This window comes from Syngnathus acus, chromosome 3 (assembly GCF_901709675.1).
Source record: "Syngnathus acus chromosome 3, fSynAcu1.2, whole genome shotgun sequence".
Taxonomy (NCBI): Eukaryota; Metazoa; Chordata; class Actinopteri; order Syngnathiformes; family Syngnathidae; genus Syngnathus; species Syngnathus acus.
In genome coordinates, this window is record NC_051089.1 from 4258100 (window position 1) to 4268418 (window position 10319).

A 10319-nucleotide genomic window follows, 5' to 3' on the forward strand; every position below is an offset into this window, starting at 1 on the left:
GATGTGTCGAAACTTGTGTGGATATGAGGAGAGTGACAGGAGCACACGTTTTTCTCTGACCCTGTATTGTGCCCTTAAATTCAGATATGGTTCGTTACGGAAAATGGATGCTTTTTCTTCCTTTTTCTTCTTTTGAGAACAAACCTTTAAAAATCAACAAACGTGAAGGACACACTTTTTTGTGCGGGCGTGTACCTGGTGTTCCAGTAGAGGATGTTCACTGTTAGCATGAGGACCGCTACCCCGAGGACTATCGGGAGGGCATGGCGAAGGAAGCTCCAGCGTTTCTGGGGGGCAAAGCAGGTCAGGGCGGCGGACGAGGTCGATCGGAAATCAGCGCGGGTACCTTGGGCCCGAGCAGCTTCTCGGTGCTCTTGTTCATCTGGGCCCCAGTTGTCGTTTAGCATCGAACTGAACGCGCAAACAAGGAGAAGGGATGGAAAAGACAGGGAGAAAGACCGAAGGAGGACGGCTCCAAACGTCAGATTTTGCTCTCCGCGTGCTGCTGGTGGTGGTGGTCTCCTTCACTCCTCTTCACTTGGGCCAATGCAAAACAAACTGAGAAAGTGACTTACTTGTCTGCCTGGCCGGCGTCCTCAGACACAGTCGGTCCTTCTGACACGTCGGCGGCGGTCTCGGGCTTCCGAGGTGCGGCAATGGCGGAGTGCAAAGAATGCAAAGTTAGTATACACGTGCATACACACGGGCACCTTCTATTCTTCTCCTCCCTTGCCAATTAGGTTCCCATTTGATTGCAAATTTGGTCAATGCCCCTTCTGACTGACTGGTTGAGGTTACAAAACGGAAGGGCTCGAGATTCAACAGCCAACGCAGCACAGATGATGGGATCACACATCACAAACAGTGCTGACTTTGAGACTCAGACTTGGCAAAGAAAAGCGCGTATGTCAACGTGAGCGGCACAATTGCAACCTGCACCACGACGAGCTCCATCCGGGCGGTCCGGTCAGCGTTCACGGCAGAAGCAGAGCTTGGCACTGGGCAGTCGGAAGTCCAAGTGAGCCTTCCGAGTATGTATGATAATATTTATGGCCCGCCCGCAAACTCCAGAGCTACAGCAGACTTGACATCCTGCCCCTTTGCTTTCATTACAAAGGGCCTGATGATGTTGCCTGCTGAGGGAACGGGACGTCGAGTCTTTTTGAAAAGGCCTTCTGGTACAATGTGAAATTCTCATTCAAGTCTTTGACAAGTCAGCAGACTTTGAAACAACTCGGACGTAACGTTGAGTCTTTTCTCGAAAAGGCCTTCTGGTACAATGTGGAAATTCATGTTCAAGCCATCCTTCTCTGAGAATAGACTTGGAAAGCACTTGGAAGCTCACCTCATTAAATCAAGATTCATTCATTCACAGAGTGGTGATACCGAACCCAAATGGTTTCATGTGCGCGTTCACTCAACCAAAAGACTTTTTTTTTTTTTTTTTTCAAAATTCAAGACATAGATGTTTTTTACTGGTGCGCAAAATGAGCCGTGCATGAACGTCACTTTGTTCAAGGACAAAACCAACACAATGCACAACTCATGACATACCTGCAAATCAGTGTGACTTCTGCTGTTGCCTTGGCGACACCAGTTCAGATACGCAAATTTATAAATCAGGTGTGTTCGGACCTGGTGGAGGCTCTGCCGAACCCCTGAGCGGTACCGACTCACCCGGGTTAAGAACCACTGGCCTACATAGAAGACGTCAGCTTCGGGGTGTTGTCCAAATGCCAACAGGCTTCCGGGCCCTGATCGGCTGGACCTACAGTGAAGTCACCTCAACTCAGGGGTCCACAAAATATTTTTTTTTCTTACAAACAACAAAACAAAACAATAAAGCAGTCACCTTTCTATATGGACAATTAAAATGTTTTTTTTTTTTTAATTGCTATGATGTAGGTTTTAGGCATTGTAGTATAAACAGATGTGGAATTGCATTTTTTTTTATTGGAAACATATTTATGAATAAAAAGGATTGCTTGCTTGTTTCCGATGCTTACTTCAAAAGTATTTTAAATGCTTGGAATCTGCAAAGGATCACTTTATTATACAGTATTCATATTATTATTATTATTAAAGGTAAATACAAGTACTGAAACTACTAATATTCTCAGAAGTGATGTCTCTAATGCACTTTCAGTAGTGAGCGAGACAGTCGAGCACACAAATCCAAAATGAAAAACTTGCAACAAGCATGGATGAGGCGCTCTCTGCGCGACCGGCTCGTGACGTCACAAACCAAGCCCGAAAAAGACACACGCCATCACATCATGCACTATAGTGTGTTAATGTGTTTCACTTTCGGCTTTATAGCACTTGAAGATCATTTATTTCCTACATTCGCTTTTATTATGTTTTATTTTCATATTTTACAATACAGTTCTATTTTTGTTATTATTGTATTAAATTATTGGCATTATTTTCTTTTCTTTTTCCCAGCATTGTCAAACAGTGACGTCGAGCGTCGGGATTTGGAACTACAACGAGTTTGATGATTGGACCATAGCGACAAAAAGGCGGGGCTTCATCGCACTAAAACAACCAATCAAGCGACAATCAATTGATGTTGATTGGTCAATTCGGCCTGTCTTTCACGCAAAGCGAAGCGAACGGTACATCCCACAGCCGGCTGCCCACCACGTGACTTTGACTAATAGACATGAACTCACTGGAGCAGGCCGAAGGTAAGACGCCATAAAATACCTTTTATTCAACAGTGAGCAGTTTTAGACAGCGGCCTATTTAGTTACCACTTATTGAATGTCGATATCTGACGAAGACGTGAGAGCGAACGCGACGCCGAAGTTAAACCGACTCGTTTCGCTCCGACGTTAGCATGTAGCATTGTGGCTGACCTGTTAGCTCGGGCAACCCAGATGTGCACACAATCCGCTGCATGACATTTATGTGCTTGACTCGGAATTCTAATGATTATTAATCTCGCTGACTGTTTCATTCCTCCCTCAGACCTGAAAGCCTTTGAGAGAAGACTGACAGAATATGTCTCTTGTTTACAACCTGCAACTGGCAGGTGGCGAAGTAAGTCAGGCAAAATATACATACATTGATTATATCTAATAATACCTTCTTTTTTTTTTTTCCCCTCAGTGATTTTGATAGTCGTGTCCGTCTGCACAGCCACCGGGGCATGGAACTGGTTGATAGACCCTGATACACAGAAGGTATGCATCAAGTTCATCTTTCAAAGGGGAGATATGATGGAAGAAAAAACAGATACTTTTTAGATTCAAACAGGGCAGCAGCTTTATTAAAATGGCAGAAAAATGCCTGTCATTAGCTCATCATGTTAGCAAACGGTGTCAGTAAAGTTGTTGCCGCCCCGCAGGTGTCGTTCTTTTCATCGCTGTGGAATCACCCCTTTTTCACCATCAGCTGCATCACGCTTATCGCACTCTTCTTTGCTGGGATACACAAGCGAGTGGTGGCGCCGTCAATGTATCCTTATAAACCTTCCCCTTTTGTTTGTTTTTCTCTTGGGTGGTTATCACATTCTTCCTTGACCCTTTTCATCCACAGCATAGCCGCCAGGTGTCGTACAGTTTTAGCGGAATACAACATGTCCTGTGACGATGTGAGTCGATATGCTTATATTTGCACGTTTTCCCGCTTATTTGATGTTTTTGTTATTTGTGGCTCTTCGCAGACGGGAAAGCTTATACTCAAGCCGCGGCCAAACATCCAATGAGTGTTCGATTGTGGGTGATCCGTAAGCGTCGAGGCGACATTGATGTCATCGTGGCGATGACATTTTGTCAAAAAGACAGAGAAGGAAGCGACACGGACATTTTGTAGCTGTGCTTATGTTGAAGCTGCTCAATTTCTCCTAACAGTACTTCTGTGTGTTGTGTTAATTGTGTATATTATGTAATGTTTCTATTTTTTTAAAACGATTTAGTTAATAAATATAACCATATATGAAAATGTCTTGTGTATTAATTTAAGACTATTATAGTATTTTTGTTTCACTATAGGACTAGTATGAAATGAAGGAAACACGGCTGTTATGAAAGGTGAGGAAAAAAGGAGGCATGAAAGAAAAGTAGGAAGAAGGTGGAGGATTGTGTTAATTGAAAGGAATGTATTTAAGAAACTCAAGAATAGTGTAAAGCGTAGGTTGAGGGAAACATGGATGTATGAAAGGATGAAAAGAGGAGAGGAAAGGAGAAAGAGAAAAAATGCAAGTGGGTGGGAGTTGGTTGAAGGAAGAACACAAGGATGTATAAAAGGAAGGAAATCAGGAATAATATTAAAGTTAGGAAACGAGTGGTATGAAAGGAAGGTAACAAGGGCGGTAATCAATGAAACAAGAATGGAATGGGGAAAGATGTTGCTTGAAACACGACTTTTAATTCATTACATTATGTAATACAATTTTGGAATCACAGTTTTTCCACTATGTACTGTATATATTATTAAGGCATAGCTATCAATCTGTTGATCTAGTTTAGCTAGCCAGAACCTACATTAACTGAATTATTTTTTTAAAACTGGATACTTAATATACGACTATACTTCATATTTTTTTCGTGCACGGTCTTTATTAGAGTTAAATAATTACTTTTTAAAAGTCCAGTATTATCAATGGTCAGCTATCTCAATAGAGATTTCGACATCTTCCTCCACTTTACGGCACAACAGCACATTCGCACTTTACGGCTGCTGTCTTCCACATGGCCATTTACTAGATGAGTTGTCTGTTTTGGTGTTCGATGCCCGAAACATCCGACTAACTCGACGCAAAATTTATACACTCGCACTGTAAAACAATTTAAAATGGGCAAAAGTAAGACGACAAAATTCAAACGTCCTCAGTTCAATGCTGTCGGACTACCCGTGAACGCCGTGAATGAAGCTGCCGCTGAGGAGGACGAACTCGCGGACGAACTCGCGGACGACTACGACGGCTGCCCGGCGGCGGAACTGCTGGAGAAAGTGAGAAAGAGTAGAGTAATTTAAGTCTCAAAACGACTTTAACACAGAAACGACTAGATGACAATGCTGCCATTCAATGTGAGCGTCACAATTGTGCTCCTTTGAGAAATGCCCATCATATTTATTGTATCAGAGTCATACATGATTTGTGGCTGTCAGTCAGTCAATGTGACTAAAGTCCAACAATGGGGAAACTGTGACCTCACCAATGTTGTGGATTAATGGACCACACAAAAAACACATGCATTGATTTGTAATGACCTGGCGTCTTGTTTACGATGACAAAATCGATGATCCGAAACATTTTGAATCATTTGATACTGACTGGAATGTTGTGCTGTATTTCTCAAATTGAGCTTACTTGCATGTTGCTTTAAATTCTATCATTTAGAAGGGGTATGAAAGATGAGATTTGATGAAAACACAAGTGTCTCCATCTCTAGCTGCAGAGTCCCAGCGCAGCTGTAAGAGAGTGTGCGTGCGCTGGCATCTCTCGGGTAGTCCAGCAGAGTCAAAGCATCCCAGCCTTTCTACAGAGGGATGCAGTGAGGCAGCTGGGTCCCATGATGCTGGATGGCAGCCTGGCCGTCAGGGAGACGGCCGCCGGAGCCCTCAGGTAAGGATAAATACCAAACGTTGGTGCAAACAAAGTTGGTGAAGTTCTGATATAGTGGGAGAGGGGCAACTCATGGTGGACTTTTTGCACATCTTCAGCAAATGAATGGCTAAATAAATAAATAAACCAACAAGGATGCATTTCGAAACAAATCTTGACTTGACTCCACCGTTTTGTTTGTAATTCTCTGGTTAACTATACAGAGGGCGCCATGTAACAAAAAAGCAGCTCTGTTCTCCACCGATAAGAAATATTTCATAGCCCAATAGGAAATATGACTTAAAATGGAAAACAGTCACATAAAGGTAAATCACCATCAAATATGACATGTTTGACTTTTTAAGACTTTAATTCCAAAAGGAGCAAGTTCAACAAATATGTACAGAATTTACATTTACAGTTGTGACAGTGCCTGCATTGTTTTTTTTAAAGGTTTTCTGATGACCACAGTTTGATTCATTCTCTAATTTTTCATTTCCATAAATTCCTTTGGTAAAAAGCACAAACAAGCACATTGTACATGTGTGCTGACAGGAATCTGAGTGCCTGCGGAGGCCATGAGGTGTGCGAGGACATGGTGAAGCGCGACGTCATGATTCTCTGACAGCGCTGCTCAGAGAGGTGAGCGCTTTTTGCCGCCGGCCCGCCTCACTTGTTTTTCTTCCCGCTCAGCAGCTGCCTAAGCGTCGGTCGGGCTGACAGGGACAAAAGGCGTCATCAGCTTTGTTTTCTGGGCTTTGCGCTTCAACTCGATTGCTCAAAGCCATTGTTTTGTGTGACTTTTCAAATCTGAGCCACCAAATTTTTTAAAGAAAAATTTGAACTCGTGAAATTTAGTAGGCATGTTCAAGTTGATGCTCAAAAATATCCATGCCCGTAAAGACAGATAAAGAAATTTTCAGATTTTTTTTTTTAGGGTGTAGTAGTCGGCATATTGCGGCAGGTAAATACTTTTGACTTTTCAATACGTTCGATACAATTGCGTGTTTTCTTTACAGTGCTGTGCGGGTTTTGCCGCGATGCCGACCAAAGAGCCAAAGAACCGTGTTGAGAACGTTGCCAACGAGGCGGTGAACCTGCTATGGAATCTCTGGTAAGTGCCACAAGTTTTAAGTTTTTCTTTTCTTTTTTTTTTTTGTCCTGTCCGGCTTTTCATAACTCATAAGTGATGTGTTGCTTCTTTTGTCTTTCCTTTCCAGCGAGAACAGCAACCAGGCAATGTCGCTCTTCAACAAATCAGGTCTTCTGGACGTGGTGGTCCAATGTCTGGAGAGATACCCGCACAACGTGGAGCTTGCCACTTCTGCTGGTGACTTTGGTTGAAAGCTCCAAAGTTTCGGCTTTCGCTGACTTTTTTGTCGTTTAACAGCGCACTGTTTGCACACGGTGTCCGAGGACAACCCCGAACTGCTATGTAGCATCGACGGCAATGTGCATGGAGCTCTAGAAGGCGTACTGCTGTCAAAGCAGCCTAGCCTGGCGCACACTCTCCTCAGGACACTGGCTGCAGGTGCATTTGGTTGTAAACAATGTACAACATTTCAAAAGCATGAACTCTAATCGCCGTAGTGTAAAATGCTGACTTTTTTTTTAATTCATAGTGTTAATGTGGTCATTTGATGCAGGAACGCTATGGAACATGAAGGCAAGCCTTCCCGCTGCCCGCCAGGCTCAGACCCTTACAGCTGTGCTGGCCACCTTGTCACAAAGTCTGGATTTGGACGCCGGCGAGCTCATCCCTCAACTTCACAGAGCGGAGGAGGCGCGCTTCCAGGACGCTCCCGCCGCGTCGGGTATGGAGGCGCACTCTAGCGTGGAGCCCGCTGTGAAAGAAATGGACGAAGAGGGAGCAGCACAGCGTGTGAAAAATGGAGATTGCGGAGACGACTTTTCGGATCTCTTGCCTGTAAGTTGAGTGGCTGCTTTTGCAGAGTCCAGTCAAATATATAAGCCTGAATCGCAAAAGAGTCTCAAAGCCCAAAATGGACAAATATTAACACCCCAAGAGAGAGCAGGTAAGAACTGCAACAAATATATTTTTTAGTCTTTTTATTTTTCCTGCAACTCTGTAGCAGACTGACAGGCGGACAAAAAGTCATGTTCAGGCGGGTACACGAGTACCACGACCTTGGCTAGACAAAAGTGTCCCCCTCAGCCACCTCCAAATAGATGACATTAGAGTGTCTGTTTGGCGCGCTGCAGCCACACAAAACCTGCATCCGCAATTCAGCCTTTTTGCGTGTCTAATCACGCACATACATGCACACAGCGAGGTTGTGATTTAAGTCACTTAATAAATCTTGGCCCGCGTGTTGACCCACAAGGCGGCTTGTTTGCATCCAGAGGGAGATGGAGGAGCTGAGGGAGGCGGCGGCCTTGCTGACGGCCCAGCAGACGTCCCTGGAGATCCTCGTCAACATGTGCTGTTCTGACGGTGAGGCTCACCCTGACGTGATTCCCTCTGACGCGACGGTCATTCTTTCGCTTCTCTCGGCAAAAGATACAATACGGACAGGTTCTTGAAGAGACTTGTGACGTGCGTCTATTCAGATCCCTCCGACGACGAGTGGGAGGAGTCGTCGAGCAGCGACGAAAGCGAAGCGCCCGCCGACGGGTTGTCTAGTAGCCTCATGTCGCCGTTGTGTTTGTCGGCGGAGGTCCACGGTGCTCTCATCAACCACAACATCCCGGAAAAGGCAATTATGAGAAATATATAGGACAGTGAAACCTTGCTAATTTGCCATGTGGTTGCATCACTGGCGGAGCTGGGATTTTTTTTTTTTCTGGGGTGAGGTGGGCTATAAGGATATTTCTAAAAATAATTAAGCCCCAGAATCCTTCATAAACTGCTGAGAAAGATTCACTATGTGTTCCCTACAGGAACTAATGTTTTTTTTTCCCAAAGGTGCTCAAAAAAACGCAGTTCCCCAAGAAGGAAGCAGTGGATATGTGCCACCAGATTCCTTACTGGAGAAGCCTCATCAAGAAGTAAACACACTTTTCACTTCCAGAGCCATATCCATTTTAGTGACGCCGGACTTTTCCCTGGTCAGAATGCAGCGCGTCCAGTCTCGCGCCCTGACGTGCCTCCACAGCATCTTGTCCGGCATGGACGCCGAGTCTCTGGGCGGGGCGGAGGCGCTGCAGCAGGCGGCGCAGCATTTGTCCACGTTGCTCTTTGGAGCGCCAGGTACCACTGTTATTCAGCTGGAGTACAGATAGTAGCTCACGGGTGCCCAAACCTTTACAGAGATCCCTAAAGATGAGGAGTTCCTGGAAGCGGTCATCAGTGCCATGCGGTCTCTTTTGCAGATGGCAGCCTTGAAAAACATCCCTCTGGTAACAGGAATGTTTTATTTGGTGGTATAGCGAGAGATGGCCCTCAGTGTTGTCTGTTTTGTGTTAGTCCATAAGCCTGCAGCAGATTATGAGCCTCAGCGAAGCTGCTGCCCGCTGTGATGTCATTAGCGTGAGAGTCAACGCCGTCGCTATCCTGGGTATCACCGGCAGCACCCTCGCCAAGGAGAAGGGCTCAGCTCAAACGCTTCAGGTCACGCCGGTTCACGACGACCGCACAAGTCGGAATTTGAAATCCAGTTTGACGGATGTGACAAAAGGTTCATCCTTGCCTTTATTTGAAATGAGCTTTTCCTCCACAGATGATTGGGAGCGGCTTGCTGGGAGTAGCAACCGACGATACCGATCTGGTGGTTAATGGCGAGGCCCTCGACGCCCTTTTCGACGTGTTTGCGGACGGCGAGGAGGCGGAGACGGCGGCCAGGAGCATCCAGTTACTTCCTGCTTTGAAGACGCTTCAGCCCGTTTTTAAGGCCAAGGTATCTTATTTTTGGGGGGTGTTTCGGGGTTCAAACCATCACGCAAAAACCACAGCCATTCTCATGGGTAAAGTTTTGAGATCTGGTTTTTGCTATGTTTGTTGCTTCCCTTTTGTCATCAGATCCGTAAGGCGGGAAGAGACAAGTACAGCCCGCAGCAGCTGTGTGTGCTCGGCAACGTCAGAGTGAACCTGAGGAGATTCATCGGTTACCTTCAGTCTCTGGACAAGAAGTGATGGCAATGTGGTTGTGAAAAATATGAAGTATTTATTATCTTTGACGTTTTTTTTTTTTTTTTCTTTTGGCTTGACCCGACTCTTACGTTTTTATTTGAGGTTTCTTTGCTGTGAAGAAGACAATCCCAGGTTGACGTTAGACTAGAGAGCTATGCTGTATCATTTTTGACTGATATCATATTGCAAGCTTTCCAAAACTTAAGAGTGCTGGGCCCCAAAATGGCTTTCCCTTTGTTCGTTTTTGGGGGTTGCCAATTGTCAGAATGGGAAACATTGTTATACGTATAATAGAAACTAAAAAAAAAAAAAGAAACTTGGCTGTGTCTCATATGTATACGTGTGTTTGCAGGTCTGGGTATCCCTGACAATTTGTTGTAAGATAATGGACTGGATTTCTAAAGGTGACAAATTTTTACAAGCAAACATATTCAAAATGTCCTTTTTTTTGCATGCCCCATTTTTATTAAAGAATGTGTGGTTTTTGTAAATGAACCATTTTGTTTCGCAAATGTGCCTGCCTTAAGGAGGTGGGGTTGGACAACAGCAACGAGCAATTTTGTAATGGAGATATTAGTAAGCTTGCGCTATAATGATCGCAATTTGGCACCTGGTAGACTGTGATTGTTTATATCTGATGACTGCCCTTTTAAATAAAAACTGATTTTCAAACTT

General features: G+C 44.6%; 2 protein-coding genes across 3 annotated transcripts; both read left to right on the forward strand.

The window, feature by feature from the left end:
- Positions 1-2600: 2600 nt before the first annotated feature.
- Positions 2601-3942, forward strand: cnep1r1 (CTD nuclear envelope phosphatase 1 regulatory subunit 1). Of its 2 annotated transcripts, XM_037247397.1 has the most exons (6): positions 2601-2690; positions 2974-3045; positions 3115-3188; positions 3353-3462; positions 3544-3598; positions 3671-3942. In XM_037247397.1, the coding sequence occupies exons 1-6, from the start codon at positions 2666-2668 to the stop codon at positions 3710-3712; spliced, it is 378 nt and encodes a 125-aa protein (XP_037103292.1). In that variant the 5' UTR covers positions 2601-2665; the 3' UTR covers positions 3713-3942. The 2 variants fall into 2 exon arrangements, with proteins under 2 accessions (XP_037103292.1, XP_037103291.1); XM_037247396.1 differs by having other exon boundaries at positions 3353-3598.
- A 726-nt stretch (positions 3943-4668) lies between these two features.
- heatr3 (HEAT repeat containing 3) lies at positions 4669-9846 on the forward strand. Its single transcript, XM_037248092.1, is given in 16 exon segments — positions 4669-4959; positions 5403-5575; positions 6110-6168; positions 6171-6196; positions 6574-6668; positions 6775-6884; positions 6945-7085; positions 7201-7481; positions 7919-8009; positions 8126-8271; positions 8481-8563; positions 8629-8765; positions 8826-8914; positions 8982-9125; positions 9235-9411; positions 9534-9846. Coding segments are annotated over 16 exon segments (2025 nt in total). The 5' UTR covers positions 4669-4800; the 3' UTR covers positions 9648-9846.
- The last annotated feature ends 473 nt before the right edge of the window (positions 9847-10319 follow it).

What these genes read in the sequence shown, in the direction of transcription:
- cnep1r1 (XM_037247396.1), top strand. Translation starts at nt 2,666, where the DNA reads ATGAACTCACTGGAGCAGGCCGAAG. An exon ending in TGCAACTGGCAGGTGGCGAA is followed by an intron (nt 3,046 to 3,114) that starts GTAAGTCAGGCA and finishes TTTTCCCCTCAG; the next exon opens with TGATTTTGATAGTCGTGTCC. An exon ending in TAGACCCTGATACACAGAAG is followed by an intron (nt 3,189 to 3,352) that starts GTATGCATCAAG and finishes GCCGCCCCGCAG; the next exon opens with GTGTCGTTCTTTTCATCGCT.